Source organism: Anolis carolinensis, unplaced genomic scaffold, assembly GCF_035594765.1.
Source record: "Anolis carolinensis isolate JA03-04 unplaced genomic scaffold, rAnoCar3.1.pri scaffold_7, whole genome shotgun sequence".
NCBI lineage: Eukaryota > Metazoa > Chordata > Lepidosauria > Squamata > Dactyloidae > Anolis > Anolis carolinensis.
Genome location: NW_026943818.1, coordinates 35,117,241 through 35,144,762, shown reverse-complemented (window position 1 = coordinate 35,144,762; position 27,522 = coordinate 35,117,241). Strand labels below are relative to the sequence as shown.

The following is a 27,522-nucleotide window of genomic DNA, read 5'->3' as shown; positions in this document are numbered from 1 at the left end:
AGTTTCTGATTTTTGACTTCAATCAAAGCAGGTTCTTCCCTTTGCTTTATTATTATTATTATTATTATTATTATTATTATTATTATTATTATTACATTGTATTACATCATAATATTATTATCAATAATATTCTTACTACTGATCCAACTTCTTTTTCCCCAGTGTTATTACATCTAGAAAATGAAATAAAACCAGGAGTGTGTGCATCTATATACTCTCCTTAAAACCTCTTTGGTTTACTCAAGGAAAAAGGAGGAGGAGGAAGGGGAAAAGGAAGAATCTAATTCCATTATTTACCCTTGCAACTTCTATCTTTTTCTCCCCTCCCCTGCCAGGCCTTCTGGCTGATAGGAAGCGATAATAGGATTGTAAACTTTTGAAGTTAATAAGGGAAAAAAGATCACGCTGCTGCATCTTGGAGGAAAGTGCTAAGCCTCGCACGGGCGGCGTGTCACCGGCGCTGCAGGGTCTCGTGCAGCCAGTCACCCGAGCGGCAGGCGCCGTGATTAAAGTGCCGTGAAATTCACAGTGTCACCGAAATCTTCAGGAAGCGTGACTTTCCCAGTGCCATCCAATCAAAAGTGCATCGGCGCACACTCCCTCCTCGCACCGACCCTTTTAATTTGCTTGTATTGCTGTTGAAAAGAAACAAATCCAAGGGACAAATCTCTTCTTCCACAAAGGTGCAACTTTTCTCCCTTTTCCAAAGTCAGGTATTATTAATCACTCGCTTGGGGAGCCGGTGGTTCCTGGGTTATTTGTTCTGTTGGTCATACGGAGTCTATGTGCCAAGTTTGGTCCAGGTCCGTCATTGGTGAGGGTTGCAGTGGTCTGCGGGAGGCGAATCGGGTAAAATTACTGCAAATCCCATTGTCCATGGTCCATCCTCCCCCAAACACACCAGGGTGTATAGTGGGTCTTGGGGAATCTGTGTGCCAAGTTTGGTCCAGGTCCGTCATTCGTGAGGGTCGCAGTGGTCTATGGGAGGCGAATCGGGTGAACGGGTGGGTGTCGCAGTGGTCTGTGGGAGTTGAATCAGGTGAAGGTACTGCAAATCCCATTGTCCATGGTCCATCCTCCCCCAAACACACCAGAATGTATAGGGGGTCATGGGGAATCTGTGTGCCAAGTTTGGTCCAGGTCCGTCATTTGTGGGTGTCGCACTTTAACAACACAACCGTCCAATGCTAAGGCTTCCCCGTCTGCGCAGTGTTACATACTTCGCACTTTAACAACACAACCGTTCAATGCTAAGGCTTCCCCGTCTGCGCAGGGTTCCATACTTCGCACTTTAACAACACAACCGTTCAATGCTAAGGCTTCCCCGTCTGCGCAGTGTTACATACTTCGCCCTTTAACAACACAACCGTCCAATGCTAAGGCTTCCCCGTCTGCGCAGGGTTCCATACTTCGCACTTTAACAACACAACCGTTCAATGCTAAGGCTTCCCCGTCTGCGCAGTGTTACATACTTCGCCCTTTAACAACACAACCGTCCAATGCTAAGGCTTCCCCGTCTGCGCAGGGTTCCATACTTCGCTCTTTAACAACACAACCGTTCAATGCTAAGGCTTCCCCGTCTGCGCAGGGTTCCGTACTTCGTGCTTTAACAACACAACCGTCCAATGCTAAGGCTTCCCCGTCTGCGCAGGGTTCCATACTTCGCCCTTTAACAACACAACCGTCCAATGCTAAGGCTTCCCCGTCTGCGCAGGGTTCCATACTTCGCCCTTTAACAACACAACCGTTCAATGCTAAGGCTTCCCCGTCTGCGCAGGGTTCCGTACTTCGTGCTTTAACAACACAACCGTTCAATGCTAAGGCTTCCCCGTCTGCGCAGGGTTCCGTACTTCGTGCTTTAACAACACAACCGTCCAATGCTAAGGCTTCCCCGTCTGCGCAGGGTTCCATACTTCGCCCTTTAACAACACAACCGTCCAATGCTAAGGCTTCCCCGTCTGCGCAGGGTTCCATACTTCGCCCTTTAACAACACAACCGTTCAATGCTAAGGCTTCCCCGTCTGCGCAGGGTTCCGTACTTCGTGCTTTAACAACACAACCGTTCAATGCTAAGGCTTCCCCGTCTGCGCAGGGTTCCATACTTCGCCCTTTAACAACACAACCGTCCAATGCTAAGGCTTCCCCGTCTGCGCAGGGTTCCATACTTCGCCCTTTAACAACACAACCGTTCAATGCTAAGGCTTCCCCGTCTGCGCAGGGTTCCATACTTCGCCCTTTAACAACACAACCGTTCAATGCTAAGGCTTCCCCGTCTGCGCAGGGTTCCATACTTCGCCCTTTAACAACACAACCGTTCAATGCTAAGGCTTCCCCGTCTGCGCAGGGTTCCATACTTCGCCCTTTAACAACACAACCGTTCAATGCTAAGGCTTCCCCGTCTGCGCAGGGTTCCGTACTTCGTGCTTTAACAACACAACCGTTCAATGCTAAGGCTTCCCCGTCTGCGCAGGGTTCCATACTTCGCCCTTTAACAACACAACCGTCCAATGCTAAGGCTTCCCCGTCTGCGCAGGGTTCCATACTTTGCCCTTTAACAACACAACCGTTCCATGCTAAGGCTTCCCCGTCTGCGCAGGGTTCCATACTTCGCACTTTAACAACACAACCGTTCAATGCTAAGGCTTCCCCGTCTGCGCAGGGTTCCGTATTTCGCATCCTCCCATCATTCCCAGACAAGCTGGGCCCAAATTTATCTATCCATCCTTTCCTCCTCCCCTTTAACCATCCTCCTTTCTTTCTAGATCAAACTCAAAGAGATCTTCGAAACCCCCGCGGAGATTGCACTCATCCTTGAGCTGGTGACAGGTGGTGAATTGTTTGACAGGTAACCTGTGAGAAATCTTGGTTTAACTGGCAGAGTCTTAATAAAAGGTGACTAATTGAGCAAAAGAGAGAAGGGAAGGAAGGAAGGAATAGTAATTGGTGTTAGTAATGCCGAAGGGAAACCGTTGGGTGGATCAGAAGGAGGGGTTTGCATATAAGCCTTTCTTATATTTATTTCTTGTAGCCGTCATGCTTTGATTTCAGTGCCCAGACTCCCATACTAAGGGTTTTCCTCTTGTGAGATGGAAATGTTATCCACATGTTTTCTAGGCAGAGAGGTCAACATTATGTCCAGCAATATTCCTGCTATTTCCCACCTTTTAGATCTCGAATTGTTTGCCGTTTGTGTTGGGAAAAATCACAGCCCACCATCGTAAACATTGCCATCATCTATATATATAAAAGGTTAATGGAATCACGGCACCGGACAAAACAACTAAACTAAACGCCCCACAACCTCGAAAATTGACAGCACAACCTCTCATCCACGCCTCTACGTTCAGACAACAAAATGAAGAGAAAAATTAAGTCCTAGCCACAGCAACGCGTGGCCAGGCATAGCTAGTCTTCTATATATAAAAAAGTCAAAATATGCATATACGAGGGTTATCCAGGAAGTAGATTACATTTTGGAATTAAAAATGAACAAAGTATAGGAGAAAATATTTACCATATGCAGTTGAAAGCCACAACGAAATATCACTTCCCAACATAGTTGCCATTCAAATCTAGGCACTTATCATAGTGATGAATGAGCTTGGCAACTCCTTCCCCACCAAACTCTGCCACTTGCGTCCTCAACCAGTTGGCAACACAGCGTTTTGTCACACCCAAATAACACTTGTCAACATAGTCGCCATTCAAATCTAGGTAGTTTTCATAGCAAGGAATGAGCTTGGCAATTCCTTCCCCACCAAACGCTGCCACTTGCACCCTCAACCCCTTTCCGCAGCTGTGTTGCCAACTGGTTGAGGACGCAAGCGGCAGAGTTTGGTGGGGAAGGAGTTGCCAAGCTCATTCATCACTATGATAAGTGCCTAGATTTCAATAGTGACTATGTTGAGAAGTGGTATTTGGGTGTGGCAAAACGCGGTGTTGCCGGCTGGTTGAGGATGCAAGTGGCAGAGTTTGGTGGGGAAGGAGTTGCCAAGCTCATTCATCGCCATGATAAGGCCCTAGATTTGAATGGCGACTATGTTGAGAAGTGGTATTTGGGTGTGGCAAAACGCTGTGTTGCCGGCTGGTTGAGGACGCAAGTGGCAGAGTTTGGTGGGGAAGGAGTTGCCAAGCTCATGAATCGCTATGATAAGGCCCTAGATTTGAATGGCGACTATGTTGAGAAGTGGTATTTGGGTGTGGCAAAACGCTGTGAAGCCGGCTGGTTGAGGACCAAAGTGGCAGAGTTTGGTGGGGAAGGAGTTGCCAAGCTCATTCATCGCTATGATAAGGCCCTAGATTTGAATGGCAACTATGTTGAGAAGTGGTATTTGGGTGTGGCAAAACGCGGTGTTGCCGGCTGGTTGAGGACGCAAGCGGCAGAGTTTGGTGGGGAAGGAGTTGCCAAGCTCATTCATCGCTATGGTAAGTGCCTAGATTTGAATGGCGACTATGTTGAGAAGTGGTATTTGGGTGTGGCTTTCAACCGCATATGGTAAATGTTTTCTCCTAGACTTTGTTCATTTTTAATTGCAAAATGTAAAAAGAAAGAGACAGATGGGGGAAGAAAGAAAAAGGAGGGAAGAAAAAAGAGAAAGGAATAATAATAATAATAATAATAATAATAATATATTATTTCCCCCCCCCCAGGATTGTTGAGAGGGGCTTCTACAGTGAAAGAGATGCGGCTCACGTAGTGAAACAAATCCTAGAAGCTGTGTCTGTAAGTTGCCTCTTTCCTTACAATTGTAGTTCTACCTTCAACCCAAAGACTTCTGCTATTCTCTAATATTCCATGTTAATGTTTGAAACGGCTCCGCTTGATTGTATTGCATACAGCTCTGTGATACTTGGTTATAGGTTGGATATATCTAAGGATCGCCTTTTCTGGACAAGTTGGAAAAAATGCTGGACAGCTCAGTGATTCCCAAAGTGGGTGCTACCGCCCCCTGGTGGGTGCTGCAGCGATTCAGTGGGGTGGTGATGGCACCTATTAGGACACAGGGGCGGGGCCAGGGGAGGGGCGGGGCCTCTTCCCAAGTGCAGCTGAGCTGCCTGTTAGGACACAGGAGGCGGAGCTAGAGGAGTGGGCGGGGCCTCTTCCCAAGTGCCGGAAACAGGGCTGAGAATCTATATCTCTCCTGAGGCGCTTGTTGGGACAGAGGGCGGAGCTAGGGAAGGGGGCGGGGCCTCCTTCCAAGAGCCTGAGACAGGGCTGAGCCTCTATATTTCTCCTGAGAGGCCTTTTAGGACTAAAGGGCGGGGCTAGGGGTGGGGGCGGGGCCTCCTTTCAAGAGCCCAAGACAGGGCTGAGCCTCTATATTTCTCCTGAGAGGCCTTTTAGGACTAAAGGGCGGGGCTAGGGGTGGGGGCGGGGCCTCCTTTCAAGAACCCAAGACAGGGCTGAGCCTCTATATTTCTCCTGAGAGGACTTTTAGGACTAAAGGGCGGGGCTAGGGGTTGGGGCGGGGCCTCCTTTCAAGAGCCCAAGACAGGGCTGAGCCTCTATATTTCTCCTGAGAGGACTTTTAGGACTAAAGGGCGGGGCTAGGGGTGGGGGCGGGGCCTCTTCCCAAGAGCCCAAGACAGGGCTGAGCCTCTATATTTCTCCTGAGAGGACTTTTAGGACTAAAGGGCGGGGCTAGGGGTGGGGGCGGGGCCTCTTCCCAAGAGCCCAAGACAGGGCTGAGCCTCTATATTTCTCCTGAGAGGACTTTTAGGACTAAAGGGCGGGGCCAGGGGAGGGGCCTCTTCCCAAGAGCATGAGACAGGGCTGAGCCTCTGTATCCCTCCATGAGGCGCTTATCAGGCTCTTGGGAAGAGGCCCCGCCCCTACTCTAGCCCCGCCCCCTATGTCCTAGCAGGCACCGCAGGACAGTGATAGAAGCTCAGCCCTACCTCAGAGTTCGTAACTCCACCCATCCCAGTCCTGGCTGCCCATTTGTGGCCTTGCCCACCTCCTCCTCCCAGCTCTGCATCTTGGACTAGGGGAGAGGCTCAGCCCCGCCCTCTTGAGCAGGAGCCACACCTCCTCTAAGCCACGCCCCCTTTCCAGTGGGCGGATTAATGTTTTTTCTGGAAAGGGGGCTGTACGCCAAATAAGTTTGGGAACCACTGCTTTAGCTGGAGACCCAGCGTTGAACAGCAGGTTGGACTTGGATGGCCCTGGGACACCTTCCAACTTTGTGGCTCGATGATTCCAACCCAGATTCTCCTAGATGTGGCATTGAGGTCTCCGATTCTATCAGAATTCTCCGCTTTCCTGTCATCATGGAGCTGCGCAACCCACCCTCCTCCTTCCTTCCCGGCGTGCGGAGATTTCCCCCCTCATATATGAAATGTCAGTATCCTTTAAAGCTCCTCATCTCCAATCTCTAAAACCGGCAAGCTGTGAAATTAAGATTGGCACCAGCAGCTCCCTCGACTGGTAATACAATTTGCGAGGCATCTGTTGTTTGTTTGGGGCAGGAACGCAGCTGTTTGTGGCCGCTGGGCCATTGGAAAGGAAGGGCAGTGGGGAGAGCTTTCATCTTCCTTTTGTCCTTTGGTGTGTCATGGGGCAAACTGGCCCCACAAGAGTTAATCGTTCTACCATGGCTCCTGGTGATGGTTGGTTCAAACACTCACCAATCAGTCGTGAACATCAAGGTCAGCTGACCTTGATAGAGATCAGCTGATAGCTGCAGGCTATATAAAACCCAGGGCACAGAAGCAAAAGAGAGGAAAGATGTAGTGGGGATATATAAACTGACTCAACTATGGTTATGTGGGATTATGTTGTCTTCTAAGGCTGAGAGACTATGGCTTGTCCAAGGTCACCAAATGCGTTTCCATGACCAATCAGGGATTTGAATCATAGCCTTCAGAATTGTAGTCCAGTACTCACACCTCTATACATACTGAAACAGAAACATAGGCACATATATATAGGTATGTAGATATTTGTCCCAATCCTCAAACACTCTCTGCTTCATTCGAAAAAATGCTGCACTCGCAGAGCTCAGACAGTGTTGTATTAAAGTGTCAATGTTGACTTTTGTGAAGAGGTGGCTGCCAAGGCAGCGGGATAGGCACACATATATAGGTATGTAGATATTTGTCCCAATCCTCAAACACTCTCTGCTTCATTCGGAAAAATGCTGCACTCGCAGAGCTCAGACAGTGTTGTATTTCAGTGTCGATGCTGACTTTTGTGAAGAGGTGGCAGCCAAGGGAGCAGAATAGGCACACATATATAGGTATGTAGATATTTGTCCCAATCCTCAAACACTCTCTGCCTCATTCAGAAAAATGCTGCACTCGCAGAGCTCAGATGGTGTTGTATTTCAGTAACAATGTTGACTTTTGTGAAGAGGTGGCAGCCAAGGGAGCAGAATAGGCACACATATATAGGTATGTAGATATTTGTCCCAATCCTCAAACACTCTCTGCTTCATTCAGAAAAATGCTGCACTCGCAGAGCTCAGACAGTGTTGTATTTCAGTGTCAATGTTGACGTTTGTGGAGAGGTGCTGCCAAGAGAGCGGAATAGACACACATATATAGGTATGTAGATATTTGTCCCAATCCTCAAACACTCTCTGCTTCATTCGTTAAAATGTTGCACTCGCAGAGCTCAGACAGTGTTGTATTTCAATGTCAATGTTGACTTTTGTGGAGAGGTGGCTGCCAAGGGAGCGGAATAGGCACACATATATAGGTATGTAGATCTTTGTCCCAATCCTCAAACACTCTCTGCTTCATTCAGAAAAATGCTGCACTCGCAGAGCTCAGACAGTGTTGTATTTCAGTGTCAATGTTGACTTTTGTGGAGAGGTAGCTGCCAGGGGAGCGGAATAGGCACACATATATAGGTATGTAGATATTTGTTCCAATCCTCAAACATTCTGTTTCATTCAGAAAAATGCTGCACTCGCAGAGCTCAGACAGTGTTGTATTTCAGTGTCAATGTTGACGTTTGTGGAGAGGTGCTGCCAAGAGAGCGGAATAGACACACATATATAGGTATGTAGATATTTGTCCCAATCCTCAAACACTCTCTGCTTCATTCGTTAAAATGTTGCACTCGCAGAGCTCAGACAGTGTTGTATTTCAATGTCAATGTTGACTTTTGTGGAGAGGTGGCTGCCAAGGGAGCGGAATAGGCACACATATATAGGTATGTAGATATTTGTCCCAATCCTCAAACACTCTCTGCTTCATTCAGAAAAATGCTGCACTCGCAGAGCTCAGACAGTGTTGTATTTCAGTGTCAATGTTGATTTTTGTGAAGAGGTGGTTGCCAAGGGAGTGGAATAGGCACACATATATAGGTATGTAGATATTTGTCCCAATCCTCAAACACTCTCTGCTTCATTCAGAAAAATGCTGCACTCGCAGAGCTCAGACAGTGTTGTATTTCAGTGTCAATGTTGATTTTTGTGAAGAGGTGGTTGCTAAGTGAGCGGAATAGGCACACATATATAGGTATGTAGATATTTGTCCCAATCCTCAAACACTCTCTGCTTCATTCAGAAAAATGCTGCACTCGCAGAGCTCAGACAGTGTTGTATTTCAGTGTCATTATATATTATATTTGAATTACGCCCTCCATTTTGGTGTTGTAAGAAGAAAGTGCTCCTGGGAAGTTGGATCTGTACAAGGCCAGTATAGTTGTTCAGCTTCGCCAATGTTCCCATGTTTTCTCTCTCTGTTTCTTGCAGTATTTGCACGCGAATGGTGTGGTCCACCGTGACCTCAAACCGGAGAACCTCCTCTACGCCGATCTCTCCCCAGATGCCCCCCTCAAAATAGGTACGGCATTAAACCCCAAGCTTTAATAATCCAAGGATATATTACCACCCAAGAACTTCGGGAGCCTGGACCACTATCTCAATGTATCTGTCGGCCTAATTTTCCAAAACCTTTGCCTCAAAATACTTCCCAAACATCAGTGTTAATTATTTGGGGTGTTTCAGACCCAGAAGAGGTGTCATGATCTCCAATCTTTGACATCTCCAGTCGACTGACAAAGAACAGATGCCAGCCATAAAAACGGGCCAGCCATAAAACTTCAATTACCCTTTGGTATGTGAGAGCCCCTATATAAGTGGGCCAAAGGGAAGGTTCTGGTATTTGGTACAAATTGTCGGATCCTCTTCTCCCAGCTGTGCTGTGGGTCAGTCTTCCACCAAAAAAGCACCAAGACACGCTGGTAGATTCCAACAGATTTTTATTGTACCGAATACCAGAACCTTCCCTTTAGCCCACTTATATAGAGGCTCTCACATACCAGAAGTTTTATGGCTGTCCTGTTTTATGGCTGGCATCTGTTCTTTGTCAGCTGACCAGGGATGTCAAAGATTGGGGATCATGACAAGAGGTCTTTTTTAAAGCAAGACACAGAAGTATTTCACCCACCCCTTGTCTCTGTTTCTTTCCAGGAGATTTTGGCTTGTCCAAGATTGTGGATGAACAGGATACCATGAAGACTGTGTGTGGCACCCCGGGATATTGTGGTAAGGGGAGCTAGTAAGAGGAAGAAGAAAGAAAACAGGGTCACAGGAACTTCTTCCAAAACATGAATCCATGAACATGAGCACAAGACTTTCCCAAAGATCTTAGACACAGACTTGAACACGAGCACAAGACTTTCCCAAAGATCTTAGACACAGACTTGAACACGAGCACAAGACTTTCCCAAAGGTCTTAGACACAGACTTGAACACGAGCACAAGACTTTCCCAAAGATCTTAGACACAGACTTGAACATCAGCACCAGACTTTCCCAAAGATCTTAGACACAGACTTGAACACGAGCACAAGACTTTCCCAAAGGTCTTAGACACAGACTTGAACACGAGCACAAGACTTTCCCAAAGGTCTTAGACACAGACTTGAACACGAGCACAAGACTTTCCCAAAGGTCTTAGACACAGACTTGAACACGAGCACAAGACTTTCCCAAAGGTCTTAGACACAGACTTGAACACGAGCACAAGACTTTCCCAAAGATCTTAGACACAGACTTGAACATCAGCACAAGACTTTCCCAAAGATCTTAGACACAGACTTGAACACGAGCACAAGACTTTCCCAAAGGTCTTAGACACAGACTTGAACACGAGCACAAGACTTTCCCAAAGATCTTAGACACAGACTTGAACATCAGCACAAGACTTTCCCAAAGATCTTAGACACAGACTTGAACACGAGCACAAGACTTTCCCAAAGATCTTAGACACAGACTTGAACACGAGCACAAGACTTTCCCAAAGGTCTTAGACACAGACTTGAACACGAGCACAAGACTTTCCCAAAGATCTTAGACACAGACTTGAACACGAGCACAAGACTTTCCCAAAGATCTTAGACACAGACTTGAACACGAGCACAAGACTTTCCCAAAGATCTTAGACACAGACTTGAACATCAGCACAAGACTTTCCCAAAGATCTTAGACACAGACTTGAACACGAGCACAAGACTTTCCCAAAGATCTTAGACACAGACTTGAACAAGAGCACAAGACTTTCCCAAAGGTCTTAGACACAGACTTGAACACGAGCACAAGACTTTCCCAAAGATCTTAGACACAGACTTGAACATCAGCACAAGACTTTCCCAAAGGTCTTAGACACAGTCTTGAACACGAGCACAAGACTTTCCCAAAGGTCTTAGACACAGACTTGAACACGAGCACAAGACTTTCCCAAAGGTCTTAGACACAGACTTGAACACGAGCACAAGACTTTCCCAAAGATCTTAGACACAGACTTGAACACGAGCACAAGACTTTCCCAAAGATCTTAGACACAGACTTGAACAAGAGCACAAGACTTTCCCAAAGGTCTTAGACACAGACTTGAACACGAGCACAAGACTTTCCCAAAGATCTTAGACACAGACTTGAACACGAGCACAAGACTTTCCCAAAGATCTTAGACACAGACTTGAACACGAGCACAAGACTTTCCCAAAGATCTTAGACACAGACTTGAACACGAGCACAAGACTTTCCCAAAGATCTTAGACACAGACTTGAACATCAGCACAAGACTTTCCCAAAGATCTTAGACACAGACTTGAACACGAGCACAAGACTTTCCCAAAGATCTTAGACACAGACTTGAACATGAGCACAAGACTTTCCCAAATACTTTCTCTCTTCTCCTCCCTTATCAGTGTGTTTTCTTTTGCAAAGCCTCCCTCGCTCTTAATCAAGGGAATGTTTTGAAAAGAGAGACACCCTTACAAGTCAGGAAGAAGAAAAATATATATTCTTTAATCTTATGAAAGCATTTTCCCCTGAAATATTTGTTAAACTCTCCTACATATATATAGGCATTAACCCCTTGCAAGCTTTTGCAATCTCTGTGTACCTTTATATTTGTATCTATCTATATACATTAATTTTATATATGAATTTTCCCCTCATACGTTTGCAGGTCTTTGCAAATCCTTTATACATATAAATCCATGTACCTGTGTATCTGTAGCCATACATATACATTATTTTTATATATGAATTTACCCTCATACATTTGCAGGTCTTTGCAAATCCTTTTGTACATATAGATCCTTGTACCTGTGTATCTGTAGCCATACATATACATTATTTTTATAAATGAATTTACCCTCATATGTTTGCAGGTCTTTGCAAATCCTTTATACATATAGATCCATGTGTCTCGGTAGCCATACATATACAATATTTTTATATATGAATTTACCCTCATATGTTTGCAAGTCTCTGCAAATCCTATACAGATATAATTATATAAAGAGAGATGTCTGTATAGATATGAATATATTCTTACCTACCTATATATAGGGCTTGCAAATATTACAAGGGGGAAATGAACACACAAATATATATAGACATGTCTAGATAGATATGAATATATATATATATATACTAGCTGTGCCCGGCCACGCGTTGCTGTGGCTTGTCTGGTGGTGTTGGTGAGAAATTGTTGAGGTAGTGGTGGTATTGAATGTGTGTTGTATGGTTGTCTTTATGTTTAGTATGTATTTGGTTGTTTGTGTACTGTGAAAGTGGTGACGATACAGGGGGTCTATGTGCGGAGCTTAGCCCTCTAACTGGCAGCAATTGGATAAAAACAATTATTGCTTTCCCTTTAATTAGGACTTTATTTTTCTTTTCTTTTTGTTGTATCAACCTAGAGCTGTGGATGATGGGTTGTGTTGTCAAATTTCGAGGTTCAGGGGCCTGTAGTTTTGTTGTTTTGTCCGGTGCCCTGATTCCATCACTCTTTTATATATATAGATATATATAGGGCTTGCAAATATTGTAGGGGAAATGCACACACACACAGAGAGGGATTTGCAAATGTTTCAGGGGAAAATGCATATGTGAAATTAGTATCTATAATTATAGATTTATATCTAGTTCTGCATTGTTCATATAAGCATTGAATGTTTGCCTGTGACTATGTTGGAAGCCGGCCTGAGTCCCCATGGGGAGATAGAGTGGGATCCAAATGACGTTTATTATTATTATTATTATTATTATTATTATTATTATTATTAGGTTATTGTTGATACCATATTGTTTTTGTTGCCCTCCTTTTCCACTCATAGAGCTAGTTTTTCTTTGAAATACAGTAAATATTCAAAAACATTTAACCTACTGATACCTCGATTCATGACATTTTATTGGTATCTATTTTTATTTTGAAATTGACCCTGCATTTCCCACCCTCGGCTTATACCCGAGTCAATAAGTTATCCCAGTTTTTTGTGATAAAATTAGGTGCCTCGGCTTATATTTGGGTCGGCTTATACGCGAGTATATTTGGAGCGAAATGCCATGTTTCAGATTCTCTCTCCTTTTTCTGCCTCACAGTTCTCTCTGGAATAAATGCCAAATTAGCAATATGTCACCTCCTCTTTCTCTCCTCCTCTCTCCCCAGTTTGTTACGCCAATCCGAGATTGTCAATTTTTCACCCTTTTTCTCCCTCTAAGGAGGGATAGCAGGCAGGTGCGAACGGGCCAAGGATAATGACCAGTCATCCAAAAATGTTGTTAGGACAAGTGTTGGTGTTGTGTTAAAAGTAGCACTTGACGGAGGAGAGTGTGTGAGAGAAAGTAGGCGGGTGGTGAGGAAAGAGGCTTCTTTGGCGGATACGCATATGTCGGCCGTCACCGTGCTGGGACTGATTTCATTTTCTTCTTCTTCTTCTTCTCTCCTTTGCATGCCTTCAGCCCCTGAAATTCTCCACGGCTCACCATATGGCCCTGAAGTAGATATGTGGTCCGTAGGCGTCATAACGTATATCTTGTGAGTAACGCTGAAGTGCTTTGACAGAGAGACAAATACAATATATGCTTACAAAATATGTGTCACGACCCAGGCAGCAGAGGCACCAATAACCATACACAGAGGCCAGAATCTAACTAATATCTTTATTGAAGGAATATATAAAGTTAATAAAAACAAGTATAGAAAATAGTCCAGAATTAGACCCTTCAGGAAAGGTCAGAATTAGTCCAAAAAAGCAATGTCCAATAAGAAATATTAAGGTCCAAAGTTGTAATCCAATAACCGAAACACTCACTTTGCCAAGCAAAGTGAGGGGAGATGACAAGGTCCTTTAGTCCATAAAACTTGAGCGTGGCTAGGAAATAACTTGATACTTGAAACAAGGCTGGAACGTGGAACAAGGTAACTAAGAACAAGAACAAGGTCCGTGGAATAACTTGGTAAAATCCGTGAAACAAGGCAAGGATTAGTCCTGGGAAACAAGGCAAAGTCCGTAGGTAAACAAGGCTGGGAAGCAAGGCGAAGGCTGGATAGCAAGGCAAGGCTTGAGCCGAAGCGAGGCTTGAATCGGAGCGCGCTGTCCAGACACAACTCGCTCCGTAGGCTGACGAATTGACTCCGCGAAGTTGCTACGCGGGCAAAACACCTATATAGAGTCCAACTTTCTCACCAAAGCGATTCTCTGGGAATCAGAAACGAAAGCTAAACTCTGAGACCAGATGTTAAACTCCTTAAAGATTCTCACGAGAACCAATGTTAATTGGCAACATTCTTAGCTGCTATCCTCGCACTCCTGCGCGAAGCTGAATCCAAACTTCTCTGTTGTTTACAAAACTCCCGGCGCAAGAACACGGGAGAAGTAGGCTCTGGGGTTGTTTGACATACTTCTGGGGCACAACTTTCTTGCAGGTGCAAGGTTTCCAGATCTGCCTGGGAAAGATCTGGCTGAGAGGAATCCAGTTCAGACTGGGAAGGTAAAAAACCCAAGTTTTCATCTTCATCAGGGATTACAATGTCCTGAGCAGGACTACAAGGCCCATGGTTCATCACACTATCCCCCTCCTCAGGGCCCCTCCCAAACTGGGGTCCTCTCCCCGAGGCGCGAGGTCGCGGTTTGGTGGGATAGGTCAGATGGAAGCGACGGGTTAGATCAGGAGCATGAACTGTGGAGGCGTCTTCCCAAGAGCGTTCCTCAGGCCCAAAACCCACCCAGTCAATGAGATATTGTAGGCGGCGGCGATGAAAGCGAGAATCCAAAATGTCCTCAACCTCGAACTCCTCCTCCCCATTCATCAAAACAGGAGGGGGGGCCGGTTGGTCTGTATCAGGACGCACACCATCCGCCGGAAGGAGCAGGGAACGGTGAAACACCGGGTGAATGCGCATTGAACGCGGAAGTTGGAGTTTGAAAGTCACGGGGTTTAATTGCGCCACCACTGGATAGGGGCCAATGAAGCGGGCATCTAACTTCCGGCATGGGCGGTGGGAGGGCAGAAAGCGAGTGGACAGGAAAACCCGATCTCCTACCTTGATTTCGGGGCCCGGCTGGCGGTGTTTGTCAGCGTGGCGTTTATAGTCCTCCTTGGCTTGGTCCAGTTGCTGGAGCAAAAGTTGTTGCACCGCTGTGAGTTCCTGCAGCCAATCCTCTGCTGCGGGAACTTCTGAAGTTTCAATGACAGGGGGAAAGAAACGTGGATGGAAACCGTAGTTTGCAAAGAACGGCGTTTCTTTTGTAGAAGCTTGAACTCCATTATTGTAGGCAAACTCAGACAGTGGTAACAGAGAAGCCCAATTGTCCTGTTGGTAGTTTACATAACAGCGAAGGTACTGCTCCAAAGTGGCATTGGTGCGTTCCGTTTGCCCATCTGTTTGGGGATGATGAGCTGAAGATAAGCGAGAGTCTATGCCCAATAGTTTTTGTAGTGCCTTCCAAAAACGAGAGGTGAATTGAGATCCACGGTCTGTGACTAAACTCTTGGGCAATCCATGTAGTCTGAAAACATGCTGAAGAAATAGATCCGCAGTTTCTTTGGCCGTGGGGAGGCCTTCGCAGGGAATGAAATGGGCTAACTTGGTGAATAGGTCCACCACCACTAAGATCGTGGTGAATCCACAGGAAGGTGGTAGGTCAGTGATGAAATCCGCGGAAATTATTTCCCATGGGCGAGATGGGGTAGGAAGGGGGTGCAAAAGCCCTGAGGGCTTCTCCCTTCGTATCTTGGAGCGCTGGCATACTGGGCAGGTGTTGACATATTTTTCCACATCCTTGCGGATCTTGGGCCACCAAAAATCTCTTAGGATCAAATGCATGGTTTTAAATAGTCCGAAGTGTCCTGCTGGTTTGCAGTCATGACACAGACGAAGCGCTTTTTCCCTGCCCGGTCCGGGTGGGATATAAACATGATTTCTATAGCAGAGCAGCCCATCTTTAAGCGAAAAGGGAAAATGCAGACCTTGGCGAAGTTGGTCCTGCGCCCAGGCATCTGCCTGCTGACTAGCCCTGATTTCTTGAGCACAGATGGGTCCTGGAGTAGGGGAAGTTGAACCAATGGGACTGGATTTGGTGTTCCCCACTGTGAGCGTGGCAAAGTTCTCAGGTTGTAGCAGTTGGGATTCAAAGGTCTCTTTGCGTCCTGCAGCGTATTCCGGTTTACGTGACAGGGCGTCTGCTTGCTTGGTTTGAGCTGGGGTCACATAATGAATCTGGAAGTTGAAACGTTCAAAGAATAAAGCCCAACGTTGCTGCCTCTGATTTAGTTTGCGGGCAGTTCTTAGATGTTCTAGATTACGATGATCAGTGTGGACTTCAATGGGGAATTTGGCTCCTTCTAGCCAATGTCTCCAAGTTTCAAAGGCTGCCTTTATGGCCAGTAGTTCTTTTTCCCAAATGGTGTAATTCCTCTCTGGTGTGGTTAGTTGACGAGAATAAAAGGCACAGGGGTGGAGGTGATCTCCCACCGGTTGTAAGAGTACAGCCCCAATTGCCACATCAGAGGCGTCCGCTTGCACCACAAAAGGGGTTCCAGGATTTGGGTGCTGTAGAATTGGCTGGGAGGTGAATAGTTTCTTCAGTTGCTGGAACCCTTTCTCTGCTTGATCAGTCCAGCGGAAAGGCTGCTTTCCACGGATGCAGCTAGTGATGGGGTCGGACCAGCGGGCAAAATCTGGAATGAACTTGCGGTAGTAGTTCGCGAACCCCAAGAAACGCTGCACCTCTTTCTTGTTAGTTGGCGCCCGCCATTCCAATACTGCTGAAACTTTGGCTGGATCCATGGAAAGCCCTAGAGGCGAGATGCGGTAGCCAAGAAAATCTACCTCTTGTAGATCAAAAGCGCATTTTTCTAGCTTGGCATAAAGGCCATGATCCCGCAGTCGTTGCAACACCATTTTGACGTGGTTCTCATGTTCTGATTGTGATCTGGAAAACACCAAAAAATCGTCCAAGTAGATTATCAAGAATCTGTCTAGATAGTCCTGAAAAATATCGTTGACAAAATGCTGGAACGTTGCGGGAGCTCCGCATAAACCGAAATTCATAACTCGGGACTCGAATAATCCGAATTTAGTCTGGAAGGCGGTCTTCCACTCGTCCCCTTCTCTGATGCGAACTAGATTATAAGCCCCCCGAAGATCCAGCTTGGTGTAGACCTTGGCTCCTCGAAGTCGGTCCAGTAGATCCGAGATTAAGGGCAGGGGATAGCTGTTCCGCTTGGTGATATTGTTCAATGCTCTGTAGTCCACCACCAAGCGTAATTCCCCTGACTTCTTCTTCACAAACATCACTGGGGAGGCGGCTGGGGATTGAGAGGGTCTGATGAACCCCTTGCGAAGGTTTGTCTCTAAGAATTCCCTGAGAGCTTCTTGCTCTGGTTCAGTCAGGGAGTAGAGATGCCCTCGCGGGATCGGGGCCCCCTCCACCAAGTCAATGGCACAGTCATAAGGTCTATGTGGGGGTAATTTTTCGGCTTCTTTCTCATTGAATACATCCCAATACTCGGAGTACTTCTTTGGCAAGGTGATGATGGGCTCGGAGTCTGTGGCATGGCATACCTTGGCTACGAGGCAATGGTTTTGGCAGTACGGTGAAGCAAACTGCAGTTCTCTGTTGGACCAGGAGATGTTAGGGTCGTGGAGTGTCAGCCATGGAATTCCCAAAATCACAGGGAAATGGGGAACCTCGGTAACAAAGAAGGAAATCTCTTCCATATGTTCCCTTATCCACATCCTGGTGGGTTCCGACCACTGGCTTACGGGGCCCGTCTTGAGGGGACGGCCGTCTATGGCTTGCACCACACGGGCATTCTTGAAATCATGATATTGTAATCCCAGAGAGTCGGCATACTCTCTATCGATGAAATTGTTGGTAGCTCCAGAGTCTATCATGGCGTGGATCATGACGGGTCCCCTTTTTGCTGACCATAATGTGACCACGAGAAGGAACAGGACCCCGGTTGGCGGCTCTTGGATGGATTTTTTGACCGGGTTGGCGAGCCTCTCTACACCCGGTCGTTGGCTTCCCCCGCCGGCTGTGTGCTAGTCGGCTCAGACGCCTTCGACTCCGTGGAGGACGCCGCCGCAAGACGGGCGGCAGGCTTCCCTTTGGCTGGGCACTCCCTGGCGAAGTGGCCCCCGTTCCCGCAGTACCAGCAGAGGTTCAAGCGTTGACGACGGGCCTTCTCGGCGGCATCTAGTCTGGGACGCACATTGCCCAACTGCATCGGCACCTCCTCGCCTCCTCTAGGGTATGGGGTTGGCGGTGGGGGTCTCCACACCGGACGTGGCTGAACACTGGCGGGAGCGGGGGGTTTTGCCCCGGCTCTACCGCCCTGGCCTCGAACCCATTGTTTCCTGTTGGCAATCATGACTTCAGCCCGTAAACATTGATCAATGAGTGCCTCGAGGGTCTGGGGAGGATCCACCTTGGAGATTTCTTCCAGCATTTCAATGTTGAGACCCTCCCGAAATTGTCCTCTGAGGGCTACATCGTTCCAGCCGGTGTTGTGGGCCAGCACGCGGAACTCGGCTATGTACTGAGACATGGGTCTGTCTCCTTGAAGGAGGCGCCGGAGTTTGTGACCGGCTGCCTCCAAATTGTCCTCGATTCCCCAGGTCTCCTTAAGGTGATCCAAGAAGCGTTGTGCTGAACTTAGGTGGGGGGAGGCTTGATCAAACAGGGCCGTCGCCCAGCTAGCCGCTGGTCCGTCTAGAAGACTGTAGACCCACGCCACCTTGATGTCTTCTTGGGGGAACTCGGCATCACGGGCCTCTAGATAAGCTTGACATTGGCGGCGGAAAACATGAACCTTAGCAGCTTCTCCAGAAAACTTGGTAGGCAACGCCATGGCCGGGAGGCGAACTCCGCGCTCCCTCAACCCTTTTATTTCTCCATCCTGCGCGTTGAGTCTGTCACGGATGCGGTCCACTTCGTCCTTGCTGATGGTGTAGCTGAGCGGCTGTCCAGCCGGCGCGGCTCCGGTAGACATCCTGGCCTCGGTTAGTTGGTGCTTATGGGTGGCGGAGTCAAACTGTCACGACCCAGGCAGCAGAGGCACCAATAACCATACACAGAGGCCAGAATCTAACTAATATCTTTATTGAAGGAATATATAAAGTTAATAAAAACAAGTATAGAAAATAGTCCAGAATTAGACCCTTCAGGAAAGGTCAGAATTAGTCCAAAAAAGCAATGTCCAATAAGAAATATTAAGGTCCAAAGTTGTAATCCAATAACCGAAACACTCACTTTGCCAAGCAAAGTGAGGGGAGATGACAAGGTCCTTTAGTCCATAAAACTTGAGCGTGGCTAGGAAATAACTTGATACTTGAAACAAGGCTGGAACGTGGAACAAGGTAACTAAGAACAAGAACAAGGTCCGTGGAATAACTTGGTAAAATCCGTGAAACAAGGCAAGGATTAGTCCTGGGAAACAAGGCAAAGTCCGTAGGTAAACAAGGCTGGGAAGCAAGGCGAAGGCTGGATAGCAAGGCAAGGCTTGAGCCGAAGCGAGGCTTGAATCGGAGCGCGCTGTCCAGACACAACTCGCTCCGTAGGCTGACGAATTGACTCCGCGAAGTTGCTACGCGGGCAAAACACCTATATAGAGTCCAACTTTCTCACCAAAGCGATTCTCTGGGAATCAGAAACGAAAGCTAAACTCTGAGACCAGATGTTAAACTCCTTAAAGATTCTCACGAGAACCAATGTTAATTGGCAACATTCTTAGCTGCTATCCTCGCACTCCTGCGCGAAGCTGAATCCAAACTTCTCTGTTGTTTACAAAACTCCCGGCGCAAGAACACGGGAGAAGTAGGCTCTGGGGTTGTTTGACATACTTCTGGGGCACAACTTTCTTGCAGGTGCAAGGTTTCCAGATCTGCCTGGGAAAGATCTGGCTGAGAGGAATCCAGTTCAGACTGGGAAGGTAAAAAACCCAAGTTTTCATCTTCATCAGGGATTACAATGTCCTGAGCAGGACTACAAGGCCCATGGTTCATCACAATATGATATATTTCTCTCTTACCCTCCCTTATCAGTGTGTTTTCCAAAGCCTCCCTCGGCTTGCAATATATATTTCCCTCTTACCCTCCCTTATCAATATGTATGATATATTTCTTTCTTACCCTCCCTTATCAGTGTGTTTTCCAAAGCCTCCCTCGGCTTATAATGGGGTCAAGGCCGGACAACAGAACATGGAGGCCATTGCTTGCAATATATGATATATTTCCCTCTTACCCTCCCTTATCAGTGTGTTTTCCAAAGCCTCCCTCGGCTTATAATGGGGTCAAGGCTGGGCAACAGAACCTGGAGGCCATTGCTTGCAATATATGATATATTTCCCTCTTACCCTCCCTTATCAGTGTGTTTTCCAAAGCCTCCCTCGGCTTATAATGGGGTTAAGGCTGGGCAACAGAACCTGGAGGCCATTGCTTGCAATATATATTTCCCTCTTACCCTCCCTTATCAGTGTGTTTTCCAAAGCCTCACTCTGCTTGCAATATATATTTCCCTTTTACCCTCCCTTATCAGTGTGTTTTCCAAAGCCTCCCTAGGCCTATAATAGGGTCAAGGATGGGCAACACAACCTGGAGGCCATTGCTTGCAATATATGATATATTTCCCTCTTACCCTCCCTTATCAGTGTGTTTTCCAAAGCCTCACTCGGCTTGCAATATATATTTCCCTCTTACCCTCCCTTATCAGTGTGTTTTCCAAAGCCTCCCTCGGCTTATAATGGGGTCCAGGCTGGGAAACAGAACCTTGAGGCCATTGCTTGCAATATATGATATATTTCCCTCTTACCCTCCCTTATCAGTGTGTTTTCCAAAGCCTCCCTCAGCTTATAATAGGGCCAAGGCTGGGCAACAGAAACTGCAAGCCATTGCTTGCAATCTATATATATAAAAGGCTTTTGGCACCACGGCGACTCACAAAACAACAAAACCCCAAACCCCCCAAACTCAAAAATTGTCAACACAATCAATCATCCCCGCCTCAAGTAAGATACAACACAATTACACTAAAAACAGATTATCTGATTTCAACTCCATTATGTGGCAGTCTACACTCAAACCCCTGCCACACAAAAATATTACCCAGAATACCAAGGCACATCTGCCAATATCTCCTTTAAACTGGATTATCTACCTTGGCATTCTAAATAATATTCCTCTATGACATCGCCTTCACTCTACACTGCCGTCTAATCCAGTTCAGTCTACATTTTATACAACTATGTACAACTGACCTCATATAATCCAATTCTAACCACCTAATATAACATTATAAATATAATATATAAGACTTACTATGGTATAATAATAGAAAACAATATGATCTCTAAAACCAGGAAATAAAGACCAACACTCGGAAAGCAGGGAAATTGGGAATTCTACAAACGAAACAATCAGGGCCAGCTAACACTTCCCAACAAAACATTCCTCCAGACAGTAAACCAACACCCTTTCAACCTGCAAGGCCATTAAAAACTAATCAAGGTGGCTAATTCCACCATTCAAACCTCCCACGCCGACACTATTAATTCCTATTCAAACTGACCAACCAAGGATTCCGCAAGGTAAAAACCGACCAGGCTTACAACCATCAAGGCTATTCAATACTTTTCAACCAGGCCAACACACATTTCCCCTACATATAAAACCCCCAAACTCTGAAACCACAACACTACTCTGCCCCATTCAGACTCGCCTAGCAACAATACCCTATGTGCAAACCGACCAGCCTTTTAACCTACAAACCTATTCAATGCCATTCAATCTGGCCAAACAAGAATTCCCCTACTAAGGAAGTACCCACACTTCAAAGCGCCTCTTTGATTAATGCTACGACTCCAACCACTCCACAAAACAGCCAGACTTTCACACTGCAAGGCTATTCACTCCTATTCCACCTGGCCAACAAATAATTCCCATAAGCCACAGCAACGTGTGGCCGGGCAAAACTAGTATATGATATATTTCCCTCTTACCCTCCCTTATCAGTGTGTTTTCCAAAGCCTCCCTCGGCTTATAATGGGGTCAAGGCCGGACAACAGAACCTGAAGGCCATTGCTTGCAAAATATGATATATTTCTCTCTTACCCTCCCTTATCAGTGTGTTCTCCATAGCCTCCCTCGGCTTATAATGGGGTCAAGGCTGGGAAACAGAACCTGGAGGCCACTGCTTGCAATATATGATATATTTCTCTCTTACGCTCCCTTATCAGTGTGTTTTCCATAGCCTCCCTCGGCTTATAATGGGATCTACAACACATCTATCCACACTAAACAATTCCCAAACACTCTTCAAAAGCAACCACAGATACCACCCCTTTTCCAATCCAGTAACAGTGTTCTGCCTCTTGACTCATTACAGCTATTTCAAAGCTAGCCCTGGCCTCCTTTTTCTCTTTAAAAAAAGAAAATCAGCCTAAGCAACACAGATGGCTGTTATGACCACCACTCTGGCATTGCTTTAATACTGGCATTTATTATTGGGTGGGTTCCATCTCAATTCAAGGTTAAGCTAATGGAGCCCCGGGGCCTTTTGGGAAACAATTCTGGAGCAGATTTGACTGTGGATGATTTGGGTTTTCGCATAAGGGGGGGCGGCGAAGTGGCAGATGGTGTTTGAGTCTGCCTGCGTGTGGGCTTCATCTGCGTGGCAGGGTCAAGAAGAGCCTTGGAAGCATATGGTCGCCTGCAAGACATAGTCTTTTGGGCACACATAGCTACCATGTAGCCATGAGGATTTATAGAGATTTCCAGAAAAGTCATATCAATCAAATCTGTGAATAATCAACCCTGTAAATGTGGACTCAAGACTCAAGGCGGCTCACAACATCATTAAATTAGACAACGTAACATAAACCATCCATTAAAACAGACTATACAAAGTTACAAGGATGCTCCATAGCATCTATCTATATATATAAAAGAGTGATGGCATCACGGCGACCCACAAAACAACAAAACTACAGGCCCCCCAACCTCGAAATTTGACAACACAACCCATCATCCACGCCTCTAGGTTGATACAACAAAAAGAAAAGAAAAATAAAGTCCTAATTAGAGAGAGAGGGGAATAATTGCTTTTATCCAGTTGCTGCCAGTTAGAAGGCTAAGCTCCTCCAACTTGGTCTCCTAGCAACGCAATAAAAATAATAAAAAACACTAAAAATAATTAAAAACACTAAAAAATTAATACAATAAAATACTATAACAGAAAATAACTAAAAATAATACAAGAAAATAATAAAATATAATAAAAAGATAACTTACAATAAAATTTATAAAAAAAATACAAATAACGTCAAATAAAAATTACACAATTTTTAACCAATACCACCACCACTTTGCCACAGCAACGCGTGGCCGGGCACAGCTAGTCATCTTATAAATAACTAGCTTTGCCCGGCCAAGTATTGCTGTGGCTTATGGGAATAATTTGTTGGGCAGGTGGAATAGCAGCGAATAGCCTTGCAGCCTCAAAGCCTGAGGAGTCGCACCCTTGAAGCCTGGCTCCTTCCTTAGTAGGGGAATCCTTGTTTGGCCAGCTTGAAATGCACTGAATAGTCTTGCAGCTTCAAAGCCTGGCCGCTGTCTACATAGGGCATCCTTGCTAGGCCAGGTTGAATGGGACGGAGTAGCCTCATGGCTTCAGAGCTCAGTGTGGCAGGTATGAACGCTGCAATTAGCCACCTTGATTAGCATTTAATGGCCTTGCAGCTTCAAAGCCTGTTTGCTTCCTGCCTGGGAGAATCCTTTGTTGGGAAGTGTTAGCTGGCCCTGATTGTTTCCTTTCTGGAATTCCCAATTCCCCTGCTTTCAGAGTGTTGCTCTTTATTTACTGCCCTGGTTTTAGAGATTATATTATTCTTTATTATTATACCATAGTAATTATTTCACATTAATAATTAGTCGAGTCTCACTTATCCAACATTCGCTTATCCAATGTTCTGGATTATCCAACACAGTCGGCCTTTTAGTAGTCAATGTTTTCAATGCATTGTGATGTTTTGGTGCTAAATTCGTAAATACAGTAATTACTACATAGCATTACTGTGTACTGAACTACTTTTTCTGTCAAATTTGTTGTATAACATGATGTTTTGGGGCTTAATTTGTAAAATCATAATGTAATTTGATGTTTAATAGACTTTTCCTTAATCCCTTCTTATTATCCAACATATTCGCTTATGCAACGTTCTTCTGGGGTGTTTATGTTGGATAAGTGAGACTCTACTGTATATTTATAATCTTATATTATCTGCTTAGAACTGGATTATCTGAGGCCCCTTCTACACAGTTGTATAAAATGCACACTGAAGTGGATTATATGGCAGTGTGGAGTCAAGATAATCCAGTTCAAAGCAGATATTGTAAGATTATAAATGGGTAATATGATTTGTTGTTTATGATTTGTTGTTTTATATTGTTTTGTTCTGGGCATGGTCCCATGTAAGCCGCCCCGAGTCCCCGTTGGGGAGATGGTGGCGGGGTATAAATAAAGATTATTATTATTATTATTATTATTATTATTATTATTATCATTATCATTATTATTATATAGCTGTGTGGAAGGGCCTTGGGTCTACACTGCCATTTCAAATCAGATAATCTGTATTTTATAGGTAGTGTGGAAGAGGCCTGATTGAAGCGGCCCTGGGCCCCATTAAATGGCTGAGTGGGTTGCTAGGAGACAGTGGGCCTAAGTGAGGCCTAACTCTGTCTGTCCCCTGGGCTGAGTGGGTTGCTAGGAGACCAAGTGGGCAGAGCTTAGCCTTCTAACTGGCAGCAATTGGATAAAAACAACTATTCCTCTCCCTCTAATTAGGACTTTATTTTTCTTTTCTTTTTGTTGTATGAACGTAGAGGCATGGATGAGGGGTTGTGCTGCCAAGTTTAGTGTTTCTGGGATGTGCAGTTTTGTTGTTTTGTCCTAGGCCGAAATTTCATTACCCTTTTCTATATATAGATAGATTAAAATTCAATTAAACTAAAATACCTTTAAAATTCTCAAATATCCACAAAATGCCAGGACTCAATAAAATCAATTAAAATCTTTTCCAATAGTGGGAAGATGTCTTATATATTTCACTAGCTGTGCCCAGCCACGCGTCGCTGTGGCAAAGTGGTGGTGGTATTGGTTAAAAATTGTTGTGCAATTTTTATTTGACGTTATTTGCATTTTTAAATTAATTTTATTGTAAGTTATATTTTTATTTATTATATTTTATTTTTTTCTTGTATTATTTTTAGTTATTTTCTGTTATTATAGTATTTTATTGTATCAATTTTTTAGTGTTTTTTTTTTTTTTTTTTTTAATAATCTTTATTGAGTTTTATATACATGTTAAAATTCTATACTGGGTCTCAAGACTGAGGGTTCGGGTGGGGGGGGGGGGAGGGGTGATGATGGGGATAGACCAATAGGGAGCCCGCAGGGAAAGACCCCACCAAAAGAGAGAGAAGTCGGGGGAAAGAGAAAAAAAAAAAAAAAAAGAGATTAAAATCTTGAGTGACTTCCGATCATCTTCCTTGAGGGTCTTGTCTTATCCCTTACTTAATTTTCCATCTCTTTCTTCTACGTCCTCCTGTCCTATTATATTGTCCTTTTGTTGGTGATTTTATCCTTATTCTTTTCTCCTTGTTCTATTTTCCATATTCTTTATTTAAGTAATTGGTGATTTGACTCCAATCTGTCTCTCTTATTGCTTCTCCTTTATTTTTTGATAATAAATATGTGAGTCTATCCATATTTCTAATTTCCATAATTCTTATTATCCATTCTTCCTCTTCTGGGATTCGTTTTTCTTTCCATCTCTTTGCGAAACATATCCTAGCTGCTGTAGTCATTAGGAAAAGTAGTTTGTCTTTATTTTTCCCAAATTTTTGATCCGTTATTCCTAATAGAAAGATCTCTGGTTTTAATGGAATTCTTATTTCTAGCATTTCTTGTAATCTTTTTCTTATTTTCCCCCAGTATTTTTCTGCTTCCTTGCATGTCCACCATATATGGAATAGTGTTCCTTCTCTTTCTCCGCATTTCCAACATTTCGTATTCACGTTTTTGTAGCATTTCCCCAATTTCTTCGGCGTCCAGTACCATCTGTGAGCCATCTTTATCCAGTTTTCCTTTAAGTCAATTGCGCATGTGTATTTCAGTTTCTTTCTCCAGATTTCCTCCCATTCCTCTTTCCTTATTTCTCTTCCTATGTTTTTTGACCATTTTTCTTGATATTTCTTTGTATTTTCCCTTTCTGTATCCCACTCCAATAATTTTTTATAAATCTTGGCTATTATTTTCTTTCCTGATATCATTATTTTGTCCCAAAACGTTTCCCCCTCTGCAAATCCAAAGCTTTTATCCTTTGTGAATTTTTCTTTTACTTGCCAGTACTGGAACCAGGATATGTTCTTATCTATTTTATGCATCTCTTGTTGTGACTTCAATTTCCATTCTCCTTCCTTCTTTTCCACTAGTTCCTTATATCTCGGCCACCGCCTCCATCCCATTTCTCTCCGCTGGACCGCTTCAAGTGGTGACAACCAGAGTGGTATTTTATTGCATAGCCTGCTCTTATACTTCATCCATATCTTCAAAATCGCTGATCTTACGAAATGGTTTCCAAAATTTTTTTCTTTCTTTTCTTTTTCGTACCATATATACGAATGCCAACCTGATCTTAATCCTATCCCCTCCAGAGTTAATATTTTGTCTTTCTCCATTTTAGCCCAATCTCTAAACCACGCCAGAGCGCTTGCTTCAAAGTATAATTTCAAGTCCACCATTGCTAGCCCTCCTTTATTTTTTTCTTCTATCATATTCTTATAATTTATTCTTGCTTTTTTCCCCTGCCATATATACTTCATTAAATCTCTTTTCCATCCATTTATTATTTTTTGATTCCTTATTATTGGCAAATTCTGAAAGAGAAATATCATTTTTGGTAGAATGTTCATTTTCACACTTGCAACTCTTCCTAGTAAAGATAAATTTAGTTTCCCCCATGCTTCCAGTTCTTTTTTTATTTCTTTCCATTTTTTCGTATAGTTGTTTTCTAGCAGTTGAAGATTTTTTGGTGTGATTATGATACCCAGATAGTTTATTTTTGTTGATACTTGTATGTTCCATTTTTCTTTTATTCTTTCCTGATTTTTCTTTGTGATATTTTTTGTGATTGCTTTTGTCTTATCCATATTTATTTTGAATCCAGCTACTTCACCAAATTTATTGATTGTTTCCATCCATTTTGTTAATTTTTTAAGAGGTTCCTCTATTATACAGATTAGGTCGTCTGCATATGCCCTCACTTTATATTCTTTTCCTTGTATTGTTGCTCCTTTTAGTTCTTTTTCCTTTCTTATTTCATTCAGCAATATTTCTAGTGTTAGTATAAATATTAGAGGGGATAGTGGGCATCCCTGCCTGGTACCTTTTTCTATTTTTATTTTATTCGTCTCTTGGCCATTTATAATTATCTTAGTTTCTTGCTTTTCATAAATTGCTTCTATGATATTTTGGCAGTAGTATCCTATATCCATTTCTTTTATTAACATCTTAACGAAGTTCCAATTGACATTATCGAATGCTTTCTCCGCATCCAGCGCGAGAAGCATTACCTCTTTCTGATTGTTTATTTCATAATATTCTATCAAGTCTATAACTGTTCTTACATTTTCTTTTTGGTGTCTGTCCGGCAAGAAGCCTGTTTGATCTTCCTTTACCCAGTCTTTTAGAAATCTTTTGAACCTTTCC

General features: G+C 44.5%; 1 protein-coding gene across 1 annotated transcript in view; it reads left to right on the top strand.

Moving 5' to 3' along the window:
• Window positions 1-27,522, top strand: part of LOC100564355 (calcium/calmodulin-dependent protein kinase type IV) — a 60,999-nt gene that overhangs the window by 16,401 nt on the left and 17,076 nt on the right. Inside the window, exons 4-8 of the mRNA XM_062958919.1 lie at window positions 2,763-2,845; window positions 4,651-4,723; window positions 8,703-8,793; window positions 9,423-9,497; window positions 13,208-13,283. Coding sequence (XP_062814989.1) covers window positions 2,763-2,845; window positions 4,651-4,723; window positions 8,703-8,793; window positions 9,423-9,497; window positions 13,208-13,283 — 398 coding nt within the window. The remainder of the gene's footprint in view (window positions 1-2,762; window positions 2,846-4,650; window positions 4,724-8,702; window positions 8,794-9,422; window positions 9,498-13,207; window positions 13,284-27,522) is intronic.